The 15,479-nt window shown below is 38.1% G+C and overlaps 1 protein-coding gene across 1 annotated transcript in view; it reads left to right on the forward strand.

Moving 5' to 3' along the window:
• Positions 1 to 15,479, forward strand: part of LOC139741975 (paired box protein Pax-6-like) — an 86,086-nt gene that overhangs the window by 58,782 nt on the left and 11,825 nt on the right. Inside the window, exon 4 of the mRNA XM_071652539.1 lies at positions 8,418 to 8,537. Within this exon, the coding sequence (XP_071508640.1) occupies positions 8,418 to 8,537 (120 nt within the window). The remainder of the gene's footprint in view (positions 1 to 8,417; positions 8,538 to 15,479) is intronic.

Consider the following 15,479-nt stretch of genomic DNA (forward strand, 5'->3'; position numbering starts at 1 on the left):
TTCACATTGCTTTAATGCCTCTTAAAGGGACCGCAAACCCAAAGAGCAATGTGGATTGAGTAAAGCATTAACACTAGTAGAACACATCAGTGAAAGTATGAGGAAAATCGGACAATCGTTGCAAAAATTATGAATTTTTAAAGTTTTGGTGTTGGGACCGCTGGATGAGGAGACTAGTAGAGATTATGACGTATGAGTGAACAACAATATAAAGAAAATATAAAAGGAATTCCACAAAAATTAACTTTTCTAGCAAAATGAAAGAGTACTTGACTAACCGCTTTCGGAAAGCAGGGGGAATAAGTGCTACCCCTAACATATGTCAGTATCAAGCTGATGGAATGTGTAATCTTCATAAAAAATGATTTTTTACTGAATTCCCCTTATATTTTCTTTATATTATAGTCCACTCATACGTCATAACCTCTAGTAGTCTCCTTACCCAGCAGTTCGAACACCAAAACTTTAAAAATTCATAACTTTTGCATGGATTATCCGATTTTCCTCAAACTTTCGTTTATGTGCTCTTCTAATGTTACTGCTTTCACTCAATCCAACTTGCTCTTTGGGTTTGCGTTCCCTTAAAATCATAATATTGACTTAAGTACTCATACTATAGGAACGTTAACCTATAAAAAATGTTTGGTACGTGAGAATGATGTTAAGAATCATATACCATCTTAACAGACGTTCAATAAAGAGTCGTTCTAACATTATATAATATAATGCAAGCACTTCATCCCTTGCTTTTAATGCACGGATCCAAAACCTTTTCCAATTTTGCAGTTAATATCCCACATAAAATCATTGTATTGCTTTGACGTTTCAGTGTAGATCTTAATAGCACAGTGCTACTCTTCATGTTTGGGCAGTGTAATGCATTTAGCTCCGTGTAAAATGATAATGATAATGATAATAATAATGATTATGATAATAATGATACTGATAATAATAATAACGATAATGAATAAACAAATATATATATATATATATATATATATATATATTATGTATGTATGTATATATATATATATATATATATATATATATTATGTATGTATGTATATATATATATATATATATATATATATATATATATATATATATGTATGTATGTATATATACAAATCACTGATCTCGATAGGTGGGAGATATCTAGATATCTCATTAACCCATTCATACTGTACAAACAAGTGAAGCCGCCCCGCCGCCATCTTACCACGCACTCTATGGGCATTTGCACACATTTTCAAACAAGAGACCGTCACGAAGATCACATGATGTCGCGAGCTCAGTACACAAAATGCAAGGCAATATGCATGGTAAAATGGCGACGCGGTAGCTTCAATTCAACTGGTCTATATGAGATATCCAGATATTTTCTATAAAGATCAGTGAATGAAATACTTTTAGTTCATAATCAACATCAGACTACAGTTGGCGCTATTCATCGACAAGAATCACATCTGGCCAATCCTGTGTTCAGTCGTTGTCAGCGATGCGTGAAGTTTGCTTCTCTCTTATGTCGGCATTTGTACTTATGTTTCTTTTATTGCTATATGAACAATACAGATGGCATGAACTACATCCATGACATAAAGGAAAAGTTATTTTGATGGAACATACATTGATCGTTTCCGACAAGGAAATAAAACAGGGCATTAAAATGACCCTTAAAAGACTTCAACACATAATTAATTCGACTTGGCTATCAGAATTTCTTTGTCTTTATATTCTTGCCTTTGCTTGACTTTTTTTCTATCGATTGCATTTCTTTATTGTGTTTGTTTTTTTATTTTACCATTAATTCGACTTGTCTATCAGGTATCGTTATTTCTTTTTGTATTTCTGCCTTTGCTTAATATTTTCCCGCTTTTTCCCCGATTGCTTTTCTTTGTTGCGTTTGTTTGTATATTCTTTTTTGTGTATTTTCTTCGGGAGGGGGGGGGGTGGAGGTTGAATCCTATCATCATGCAAGGAGGATGGGTTTGCAGTAATATAAGAATTTAAAACGAGATCCTACGTACTAACACAAATACTGCATGATATTTTTGTACAATTCAACAAACCACGCAACTCTCGCAGTTGGTCAGTTTATGTTTTTGTTTTTTTGTTTTTGTTTTTTGTATGATCTCTTTCACACCCTAATCTGACGTCTGTTTAACAGGGGAAAGAGATGGGAGGGGTGCCGTTACTTTCAAGCTGTCGGCCTCATGAGCGCTTACCTCTGAGCATCATTCTGATTTCTACCCTTGAGGGCACGTGAAATAAATCCATGCTCAAACTCAGATTCACACAAATCACGCATGTATAGACCCAGGCCTCTAGCTGAATGCCACGCAGAACTCTCCATATTATATATAATTAACAATACCTATAGATACACAAAATGTGACAAAAGATGGCGCTCTAAAGCGATGCGCCACGCTCTATGCTCTCCCAGGCCGAGTCAGGAGTTTACAGAAATCTAAACGCGAAGTAACCTATAAAACAGAACTCTGAATATTTGTGTCTTACAAGCACCGTGTTGTGAGCAAATAATACAATCTTGGCATGATACAATGCTCTGCATAGCTTCGCTACTCTCTTGCTGTACAAAGCAGACACGAGCAACTACTCTGGCGTTGGCGCGTGGGCACTGTTGAACGTTGCAGTATAGCTCCATGGTTGTAGCTTCTGTTACTAGTTTTTCTAAACAAAGAAAACTATATCAAAACACAAACAAAAATAGACAAGGTGAGCCATAAATGACAACAAGCAGTAACCAATCACATGGCTCCTGTCAGTTTAGGAACTACTCAAAATCACGTTTCTGACTCTTTGTAACAACATCAAACCTTTTGGTGATAATGTCTGCGCGCCACCCATTTCCCGTCATAATAAAAGCGCAAAATTAATGAATGTATGATTATTAATCACCGAATGAATTAGTAGCATAAATGGATGGATGAGGACGTGAGTGATTGAATGGATGAATAAACGAAGTATTCCATACATAAATAAACAAGCAAGTAAGTAAATGAATAGATAAATGATGAAAAAAAATGATGAAATTCTGAAATAAATAATTGCATAGAGAGACGATAGATAAAAGTGACAACACAGGCGCAGTGATTTCAAAATATTTCTTTGCAGTAAGCGACAGACAGAGCCCATTATAAATGACTCCGATATATGATGGTTATTCGATCCTTTTAACTTTCATTTCAGTCCCAAAATTCATGTATATAAGGCCTACAAACGTAAAAGAATGATAGTTACTGTATATTCGATGTAACATATTATTATCATCTTTATAGAAACGTATCTTGTTCCATTAATAAAAGGCTATGTGATGAAAATGATCATAGATCGATACGTGGTTCGTCGGGTTTCCTTAGACAATGGGTTAATGTTTTTCTATTCCTCCTCCTCCTCCCTTCTCTCTAGCACACCCCATTGATTTAAAAACATACAAACAAACAAACAAACAAACAAACAAACAAACAAACAAACAAACAAACAAACAAAAATCTGTGCACCTGGCGTTGTCCCGCGTCCCAAATATTATGTTCTTGGAATTCTCTAGCTGAGGTTTGATGACTCATCACATCATGCTTGTAAACAGACTAGTTTCTTTGTTTGTTTATTCACAGTTTAAAAATCACGAATAATGATACAAAGAATTGGAATAACAAGCTGAAGAGGAAGGAATGGATTGACTGGCCTGCCCATTTTGTGGACTTTCTTGGTTCTCCGACAGTCACGTGTAGAGTAACAAGGTGCAATGTCACAGCCACTCACCGCCATGGAAACTGGTTCTAAACAACCTCACCTGGCCCGAGTGTTTAATTTCAATTTCAATTTTCATTATCAGTCTATTCTCATGATATATCGATGAAAAATACATCAAATAACATAACAAGATGAAATAAATCCAGCTATAGGAAGCATAATATTGCAAACAAATAGAACCTCGTGGTCAATCTATGAAAGTTGAAATCTGAGAATAAATGTTAAAGACATAATGATGCGCGGACATGGTCTCAACCCGAGCTATATAACAAAAGACTGTAACATCATTACTTCGACGTAAACTCCATTATAACTGGAACTTGACACGATAAAATCAACGAAACAAAACGAAATCTCGTATCACACAAACACAATATAATACATCTGTACAACAGATGTCTAATAACGTATACAAATTAGATAGGGCGTATATGCTTTAACCAGATGCTTTAACCAGACAGCCAGAAAGTCTGCTGCTTATAGATTTGCCCGACATAACAACAGCTTATGTATGCCAAGTGCGACACTAGAAGTATAGATAACTTTTTGTGTGTGTGTATAATATGCAGGTGTGTGGAATAACAGGTTACCACATACTGTAGGAGGTCCTTAGCCTGCTAGAATTATTGATATCTTGTACTCAGTCAATTGCTATTTTGTATTCGTGTTGTCGGGTTGTTGATTCTATTTTTCTTTTCCCACGACCCCCCCCCCTACTTTAAGATTAAAATTTCTGTAACGACGCTTTTCATAGAAGTGCCTACTTTACTTTAGTGCATTTCTACAAACATGACGATATACAGAGTTCAATGACCGACATGTCTACACATTATATTGTAAAAAAAAAAAAAAAAAAAACTGATAAAAAATGTATGACTTGCGCTTTATTTGTTGGTAATGATGCGGTTTAACAAAAATGGACACTCGAAAGACTGGATGCAGGGTTTTAAGATTTTCTTCAAAATGTCCCTATAAAAGGGTATCAATGTGAAATTAATTAGGTGTATAGCGTCGCCACGATTGATCTTGATCGCTTTATCAGAGTGGGAAAGAGAGAAGGAGAGAGAGAGAGAGAGAGAGAGAGGGAGAGAAGGAGAGAGAGAGAATTTAGAAGGAATCAGAATTACGAATCACTTCAGCTTTGTAAATAACGATACGGCAAAATGTAGAGGGGGAAATATCTCGTGCTGGATGGAAGTATGAAAATTAGAGTACCTTTGTGCTTCTGATTTCTTTCAATTTACTACAATCATCATATCAAAACACTTCGCATTCTTTTCCCGGTGTGGAGTGGTGGTGTAAGAGTGCCTTGGCATAGCAGATTTGCCATTGTGTTTCCCGGAGTGGAATAGTTATTAACGAGGTATGCGATTGATTGGCTGTAAAATCGCGCAGTTGTTTTTTCTTCCCTTTCATTCATACGACGCACAATGTGTGTGCATGTGTTTGTCACTGTGTGTGATGTGTGTTTCTCTACATCTTTGTTTCCTGGCCCACTATTGTATCGTATGCAGATTGTCAAAAGTAAGAATGCTATACTTATACTTAGGCCTATATTGTTTATTGCCCGTCCTCTTTTTTCCCCTTCCTTCCTGCTTCAACTTTCTACATATATTGTTGTTGTTTTCTTTGGAAGGTGCCGATCAGACGACGTAAGATTTTGAAGCTTTGGAATTAAGATGCAATGCGTTTCTTTTTTCTTTCCCCGTTGTTGTCTTTCTGTCCGCTACGCGGCAGTTTGGTGGTGTTGTGTTCTTTTGAGACAAAAATGAGCTGATGGATTTATCATACTTGAACAATGCAATTAGTCATCCAGTATGATGTACTTCCCTTGACTACCTGAGAAAAGTATTTATTTCTACAAGAGTTCGCGAAAGGAGCGAGAAACTAAACTTTCTGTCGCCCTGCGCCCAATAGGCAATCGTGCACTTTTGTTAGAGCAGTGCATTGTCACACTTTAGAAGGGGGAAAACGATCGCCAATTCTGGAACCATTTTGTGTCTTTTCATACAAATAAAAAGCTGCAATTGAATGTACTATTGGCGGAATAAAAGACACCATTTCTCCGTTGTTTATTGCGAAAATTGCACTTTGGTGAAGCGATGTCAATGAACGCACTTGAAATGGAGTGTTTCTTTTCATCAGTTGTCGAAAATCTCCGGCGAGGAGTGGTAATTTTTCATCACGCCTCTTTGGCAATCTGCAACTTGGGTTTTGGGGATAACAGCACTGGCGTCTACGATCCCGACGCTGGTTATTCTAGCAAAGAGTGGAAAAGAAATTGCCATAACTCCCAAACTTTACGTTGTTCTTCACTCATTAGAATATGGAATACTTGTGAGTTAGCCAGCGCGGAAAAAAAAAGTTCTACTGCCCTTTCCAAAAGTCTGCTGAGAAGGGAAAATTACAAACGTTTGTCACTGGCCGCAGTTTCGGAAAGGAGTCAACTTTAGTGCACCGGCTTTCTGTCACTGTCTCTGACGTTTGCACTATATAGCAATCCGCAGATCCGTCTGTGTTCTTACCTTTATGGTTGCAGCAACCTTCTAGAGAGTAATGCACGTGGACAAAGTTGGATAAACTTTTCAGCTGGTGTGTTTATTTCCGGTAACTGAATTCTAAAGAATCGCGGAGTTGACTCTGATGATACTGTTAAAGAGAGGCTCGCGTATTCGTCTTAACTGTCGAATGCTTTCGACGTGTAGTCCTCTTGTTTCAGGCGGACTTTCACGGAGACGAGAAAGGAAGGAAAAACAAAATTGATGAGCAAGAAGACATCAAGAGACAAAAGGAGGACACGTTGGAGAAAGAGGGAAGAGCAAGCTGTGCTATTCTGAGAGCAAGCTTAGCTTAAACTGACGTTACTTGGATTAGCCGCGACTACACTTGGAAAACTTTCTGCATGCCACGCTACAGCGGTTGCTGCGCAGAAGCCCCGATGCCTTGGTTTGACATGTCGAGAGAATACTGTACGCTATCTTCAGTATTGTATTATCTTTAAGATATTCATCCATGTTCCCTGTACCCAGTCTTGATGAAGTGAATAAGGGAGTATGTTGAGATGGGCGGCTCCCTTGTAACACACATTATTTGTCGAAGTTTTTATAATGTACTTCAGCTGACGCCAACGACCTGACTCTCAGGATGAACTTAGGCCACCAAGTAATCAAGAGTATCGAGATGGTATTATAGAGGGAGGGAGAGAGAAAGAGGTAGGTACATAGATAGATAGGTAGATAGACAGACTGACAGACAGACAAACAGACAGACAAACAGATAGATAGACAGATAGATAGATAGATAGATAGGAGTATAGATAAATAGGTAGATAGATGGATAGGTGGACAGATAGATAGATAGATAGGTGAATAGATAAATAGGTAGATAGATAGATAGGTAGACAGATAGAAAGGTATAGATAGATAGATAGATAGATAGATAGATAGATAGAAAGATAGATAGATGTATAGATAGATAGATAGATAGATTATAGATAGGTAGATAAATATATAGGTAGATACATAGATAAATAGATACATAGATAGAAAGATAGATAAATAGGTAGATAGAGAGATAGATAGATAGATAGATAGATAGATAGATAGGTAGGTAGACAGATAGATAGGTATAGATAGATAGATAGATATGAAGAGCTTGCAACCAAAAGGCGCTAAATCCATTGAAAAATGATGGATTTAGCGCCTTTTGGAAGCAAGCTCTTCATATATAGATAGATAGAAAGTGAGAGAAATAGAGACAGACAGAGATACAGATGATGCCAGACAGACAAAGAGAGACAGACAGAGAGACAGACAGACAGAGACAGACAGACAGACAGACAGACAGACAGGCAGGCAGATAGACAGAGGGGAGACTATGAGTTACGGATGAAATAGATAAATAGATTGACAGCTTGATACTTCATTATTTTGTGTAGATCTTTCTGCGAAGATCCTTTCTCATACATCCATATTCTGGTCATTTCTTCGGCGAAAGGTGCCACACTTCGTGTCATGTCTGATGTTGTTGACCCTTGTTTCGCAGTCTCTGTTGATACGATAGGAAAGCCCCTTTCACTTTGTGATGATCTTTCATAGCGGTTTGGCTAACCTTCAATCCTATCACCAATATGCACTTCATCAACAGCATTGTAATTTTGTTATCCCTATTTCATCCATGCTTGTTCTGAGGTACACTTTATGTGTCATTATTCCTCTGCAGTTTTTCAGAGGTATTCATCACTGCTCCGACTTCTTGTATCCATTGCTTTATCTCTCAGTAAGAAGATAAGAAAATAAAGAGAAGAAGGAGAGGAATCAATTTTGAGGAAGAAAGAAAGAAATATTTCCTGTATACTCGTCCATCCCTGCTAAAGCCAAGTGACTCTTTAGTTCAACATTTCCTCTCCCTGACCTTTAGGCGATTGTATTAGTGACTGGCGACTATATCGCCTTTCTTCTCTTCCGGGGAAAAAAATAGAAAAGCAGAACTGAACTTGTGGTAACTGTGACTATCTTGTGCTATAGTACAGCAAAACACGGGCCATTCGAGTTTTGTCCGTTTCTCCATTGCGCGGACTGGTACCGCTTCTTCGTAATTGACTCAATAATCGACTTCTTTTTTTGCCTTTGTTGCTGATGCAGGCGAACATGATGCAAAACCCGACGACGATGAAGACGCCCAAGCAAGGCTTCGACTGAAGAGGAAGCTGCAGAGGAACAGAACATCATTCACTGCTCAGCAGATCGAGGAACTAGAAAAAGGTAACAACTCACTCAAAGTGTAGTAAGAGCTTGGTCGCTAAAATGGGTGAAGCGCCATTTCAAAACATTTTTAAAACATTTTAATGTAAGTCCATCATCAGTTGGAACAAAATGAAACCTTTTCAGACAAACCTCGCTTGTTAAAGAACAAGGTGTTTCATTGAAGCTGTGATTACAAATGTCCCGTGTCTTTATATCATGCGTTCGGTGCTTTTCAGCAGCTTCAATCGCGAATATCGCAAATTGATATGAATAGACATAACTTGTTTTGCAATCACACTCTTCAAGTTTTCAAAAAGCAAAAGCTAGTCCGTCTGTACCATAATCATGCGAGACCAAGCAACAAATTACATCCGATTCACACGAAATGGAGATACTGCCTTATAGATCACTGCTTGCTTAGGAGATGAAGAGCAGTGTTACACAATATCTTTTAAGGAGGAGATACAGCTATTAAAGAAACTGAAGCCTGTTTTGCAATTCAGTCCTTCTTTGCCTTTAGAATGATCGTATTCAAGGCTAAACACCTTAGGAAGTAGTAATGTTTCTTGCAAAGCAAAAAGAGATAGAAAAAAGTTCTTCCCGAGTTCATGTTTTTTTCCTTTCCATAAAGTGTTTTGAAGGTGATTGAGTCGTACTCTTATATTTAAGGAGTTGGGATGGAAAGGACGTTTTGGGTTCATCTTATTCATTTCCGTGAATGTTTTTGATGAGTTTGAGTCGTGTAAGTCTTTGAATATAGGTGCGACTTTTCCTAATCGTGACTCGAATGGCTCGAGGCGCGCACCAGAGAATGACGTCATTACAAGCTAGATAGAATCGAGGTCCTTTATCAAAGACCTTCTTAGGCGCTTAGCAAAATGAGGGATAGAAAGTTGTTGGTTTTCCTCACTGAGCACACGACAAGATGTAGGAGCAGCTCTGTCTTAAAGGTGTAATTCCTCCTCGAAATCCAGATGTACATAGGCAAGAGTGCGGGGGATTAGGCATTTCAACACAAAGTTTCTCGAATTGACAACGGTACTTTAAATCTAGTGTATCTTTTTTGTTTGTTTTTTCTGTTCTGTTTTGTTTTGCTTTTTTATTTTTGCAAATTCTGATTGCGTAACTACGTGTGACACGTCACGTAGGCTGAATGGAAGCTGACACGCGCATGTGCAAGATACGCCTTTAACATGGGCAGAATTTAAACCATGAACTTCTGAGAACTAGGGAAATATTGTAAATTACACAAGGCGTTTGTATTGGTTATACATTGACAGTAACAGTGGAACAGTCGGAAACAGACGAGACGGAACCGAATGAGTTTTGAACAGTTCAAAATATATCAAGCGATGTGCATCATTCGTTTTATAAGTTGATGACATGATTTATACCCTCCAGTAACCATGATTCACCTCTGAGCTGACTAAACCGCACACATGATTATTGCTACGCTTTTGCGATACACAAACAATGCGGCTGGCTGCTGCAAACGTAAGGTCGTTTGTACACTTAGGTCATAGACATCATATCCTATAAACGCCTGGCAGGTGAAAAGTGAAGTTGGGCCTGAACACCAAATAAAAGGCTGGTTACGTGATAGCTCTCATCCAATCATTTTGATTAATATTTATGTTATTATTTCTATGTATTCAAATTATATACCTTTAAATCAGATAAAAGTTGATTGTGCATTCTATGGCAGTGAAGGCGAGGAAACGAAAATTTGTGGGCACCCACAATGATTTGCGCAAAAGGGTAATTGTCCTTTTAATGTCAGCGTCTTTGTTATGTTTTAGGATGGAACGTCAAAAGCATGGTAATTTGCAGAATTTGATATGCAAGTTGAAATGAAATCAAGATGGAACAAAGAGTAATAGGTAGTATGTCACTCTTACGATTTTACTTTCACAACAAACAAGCAGGCGAAACGGTCAGCCAGTGGACCAAAGATTCATTTCGTGTTATTCTTTTTTTTTTTGTGGGGGGGGGGGGGTAACACATTTTTGAACTTCTAATCACTCATTCAACTTTCCAAGATAGCAACCAACTTCAAATCTCATTATATCGCATGCTGACTGCTTATGCAGCAATGCTACAGTTTTGTTTTAATCTATGCAAACTCTACAATGAAATATCTTTAGACGGTGACGTCATCGGTGACATCACAGTAGCTCATCCAGTTTGCGCGCTTTCTCTTTGTCGATACCATTGTGGAATGAAAGCTTGTGAAATTACAATACTATCATAGTTCTTATTGTATTCCGATTTGGTTTGGCTTTTTTTCATACTGTCCTATCACTTGTGTTCTCCTGGTCGGATTCCATCGTGATTAAATGTCTACAGTGAACTTGACCACGTAGAGAGGGTTCACTTTAAAGAGGGATATGATTGGGCTTTTAGTGTGTACGTCGTGGCGCAGCAATTCGTTGCTCAATTAAGAGAAAAGTAGCTGACGCATCTACATATTGATTTTTTTCTTTCCGTTTTTTCTTGTAGGCTATCTCTTTATCAAAATCCCGTTCGTCTTTTCTTTTTCTTTTTCTTTTTAAGCTAAAAATGGTCTGAGTCACGCCAATTATTCATACGCTGACACGGCTAATCGTGAATCATAAAATACACTGAAACTAAGAATCTATCTGGTCAAAATGTGTTGTCCTTTTTCACTCCCCCCCCCCCCAAAAAAAAAAAGACTGAAGTGTGAAGGAACAACCTGTGGGACTGTATGCCGTTCGCTGACTGCATAGCTGTAGATTGGCAGAGGGTACGAGGGGGGGGGGGGTGGTATCAGTCACTCAATGGATGACAAATAGGATCTTTCAACCGACACGATGACCAATTTAAACAAACAAGAAATATCTCTTATCAAGCAAGGAATTTTTAGTCATTGATGACTGTGCTGCGATTGTATCTATGCCGTGGGATCCTATTCACAGGCAATGGTGCACAAAACAGAAATATCGTCGTCCCCACCTACCATATTGAGATGGATGAATATAAAAGACGAAGAACTGGAACAGATAACTATTGTTCGTTGATCTGTTGCTCCTCTCACTCGACAAAATAGATAATTTCACGCTCTGTGGGTACATCCCTCTTCTGAGAAGGCAAGCTCGTTGTTTCGAGAAAATAGCTTTTTTGTATCGTCATGCTCACTTTATACCTACAACCGCGACAGCGTTTGAGCGTTTGATTTGCCGAAAGCCCTTCGCTCACGCATCTGAATCATAGTTGTAATCTGTAACGGATCGTTGGCAGTTGATGGAATTCTGATTTAATATGGGAGGGGAGGGGGTATGTGAAATATCATCAGCGTGAGGTATCGTAGATTGCCACCAGCTCCTAGTTTCATATTATTTGATTCCGTTTCGTTTTCATTCTTCACATCCCCGTCAGAGATATGCGAACAAAATGAGTAGGCCTATCATGTGAACCAGTAAATGTGCATATTATGCACACAATCATGCGGGCAAGTCATATGTGGTAGTTTCAGCGTGTGTCGTTGTTTTTCAGTTTTCCGATATATTTTTTTCCAGACATCAAACATCAGTTGAATGACACATATCTATACCTTTGACATATGTATTTGTCTTATGTTACGATCAAGCACGTACTCATGATCATGTTTCTGGGATTTTATGTTTCTGTTTTCCACATTTTAGTCTCACTCAGTCGACCTTAATAATATTATCTGTCTGTCTATCTTCTGTCTGTCTGTCTGTCTGTCTGTCTGTCTGTCTGTCTCGAAGGGACATTTCTCTCAAAGCTTATTCGCTTTTCAGTTAGCTTTCTCCCATGAAATTAGAAATATCAAGTTAATCTTGCATAGACATTTTAAAAATCAGTTATTATGACATTATATACAACGTCACATACGTTTAGATATTATTGTATCTATTGGGTTTTATTTGCTTTCTCCAAAAGAAAATCTCTTTCATTTCATTTCATTTCATTTCATTTCATTTCACATATCATTTCATTTTTTTTCATTTCCAATAGTGTGTAATTACAGTACAATATTTTGCATATACATAATATACGAATGAATTGAGGCGCATTTCTTAACAAGGGAAAAATAAAGTGTGATGATATACAATCATAATGTGACCTTGCTATGTGAAATAAAAGTTGTTGGAAATGGAAGAGACTTTATTGTAATTAATCTCCTTGTTATATTGTCTTGTTTGCAACTGTTAAAGGGGATGGCTAGTAACTGATCAGTGGGAATCAGTGGGAATGCTGAGGGATGATTGTTCCAATCCTTGTGGGATTCATTTAAGAGTACATTATATATCTATTCTTGTGTGAAAATTATTTGCTTCAGAACGGTCTCATATTCAAGTAATGTGCAGTTTAATGTTTCCAGGTAAGCGTCCCTGGCAGTGACGGGGCATTAATCTGCACATTACTTGAATATGAGACCGTTCTGAAGCAAATAATTTTCACACAACAGTAGATATATGAATCCCACAAGGATTGGAACAATCATCCCTCAGCATTCCCACTGATTCCCACTGATCGGTTACTAGCCATCCCCTTTAATCATTACCAGTTATGTCCCAAATAATAATTACCAGTTATGTACTAAATAATCATTACCAGTTATGTCTCAAATAATCATTACCAGTTATGTCCTAGATAATCATTTACCAGTTATGTCCCAAATAATCATTACCAGTTATGTCCCAAATAATCATTACCAGTATGTCCAAATAATCATTACCAGTTATGTCCCAAATAATCATTACCAGTTATGTCCCAAATAATCATTACCAGTTATGTCCTAAATAATCATTACCAGTTATGTCCCAAATAATCATTACCATGCAGTTATGTCTCAAATAATCATTACCAGTTATGTCCCAAATAATAATTACCATGCAGGTATGTCCCAAATAGTCATTACCAGTTATGTCCCAAATAGTCATCACCAGTTATGTCCCAAACTTCAATGGGACTTTTTTAGTGTCATGTTTTGAATTAAAATTGGAAGTGAATATAACATTATGTTAAGAAAAATGAAATGTGTTGTTAGATACAATATTATATTTCCGTGATAACTACAATATGTATTTGACGTGGCAATTATTTATTAATGGTTTAAAATCCATTAATTCATTAAAATATTTATCGCAATTTGCAGGATGCAGATACTGAAATTTCTTTTGATTCGCTTTACTTGTATAGAAAATCCACAAAAAAAAAGAGAGAAAAAATAGGTTAAAAAAAAAGAGAAAAAAGGAGAGGCGCTGCATTACAGGTTGCTGTGCGGCTTAAGAAGTAATTATAAGCTTATTAGGCTCAACACTAAAATCAGTCGGTACCGGGAGCTAAATGAGGTCTGTTAATATTTAATAATTGATCACCTGGGAACGAGTCTAATATGAAGGCGAGCGGCTTCGGCAAGAGAGTGAGGCGCCGCACCGTTTGCTGGCGTACTACAACTAGGTATACGATCCTACCGCAAGCTCTGTGCCAACCGCGCACGCCTTGGCCTTTATGCCCAATCGGGAGAACGTTGTGAATAATTGACGTAGTCCAGGGAATATGCCGCGGCGATCGGGTATAGTCCGTGTACGCGCATGGGGAATAGACGAAGGGGGAAGAGGGTATTTTGACGCGATTTTAATGCCGTTCTGCAGGGATGTTTGTGTTTAATTCTTCGGAAATTGATTCATGATCATGAGACACTGCGTTGACGACCTAACTCGTCACATTTTTGCTATCGAACCGTCCGCTAGCCGTCTGTCACCCTTTATCGGAACTACTTACTGCTCCGCTGATCTGCGTGTGTTGTCATGGACAAAAGGAGTACTACGACTTGAAGCGTGGATAAAAGCGGTTCCCTTTTTAAGCTGTAGTTCATATAATTGTTGTATTTCGATGTTCTTCCTCCCGCGCGCTGTATTTTATAATGTGCGCATCAACTTTCGCGAAGCTATTTCATCGGCATGCGTTCACCGCAGACGATAATCAACAAACTCCGTCAAAATGTAGTGCTTAAAAGCAATGTATTTATACGTTGTATAATGTTATTGACGCAACATTAAATGACACTAATATCTTGTCGTATACATTTTAGTCGATAACTGGCAACGCTAACAACAACAACAACAAAGGTGATTTAGGGGCATTTATCATCAATCATGTCAGCATTAAAATAAATTGCACACTCACCTTCAAAAAGAACTAACGCAACAGATAGGGTTGCCGCTCTTTCAAAATGTATGCACTTTGAACCACAAAATGTGCTGTAGCTACATATCATACAACAAACACAGAGCAAATTGAAATGATTCCAGCGTGTGGTGATATGTTTGTTTGTGTATAAGTGTTAACAATTTCATATCACAACTTCACACTATATATACCGCAACGGTGAAATTTGGTTTTTACGCTTAATAACATAGCTCTGTAGTATCAGTGTAGTAGATTACTTCGTTGACAAAACGCATATTTCGAGAGGTTGGGGTACAATCACTGTGGTAAAATGAAAATTCTGACTCTGTGTCCCGTACATCTCATCTTCAGCATCATCGCTATCACAGTCATCATCACTGCCATTCTTTGTTCTTCTGACATATAATTCTTCACTATCCCTTGTCAACGCGGTTGTCATGGTTTCATGAATAATGTGTCATGTAGCGCTCTTTTCGTACAATGTTGCACTTAATGGCGCCCGTTGTGTATTTTCTGCTGACTGAGGGCGCACTGCATTAGAGTCACGCAGGCGTTTCATAATGCATTACACCTGATGGCCACTTAAAAGGCTAGAGTAAAATCGCGCTTGCGTTAAAATTCTGAGTGCCACTGCCGGAGATATGAAAAATTTGATGTGAAAATTGGTACATGCATGTATGTATGTTCACTTTGGCAAATTGTCTTCTCCTTACCCCCCCCCCCCCCCCCCGTGCTTCCCCCCCCCCCCCCCTCTCTCTCTCTCATCTTCTCTTCTCTCTG

This window comes from Diadema antillarum, unplaced genomic scaffold (assembly GCF_040938485.1).
Source record: "Diadema antillarum isolate AM-2024a unplaced genomic scaffold, OU_Dant_1.0 seq00000968_RagTag, whole genome shotgun sequence".
Lineage (NCBI taxonomy): Eukaryota > Metazoa > Echinodermata > Echinoidea > Diadematoida > Diadematidae > Diadema > Diadema antillarum.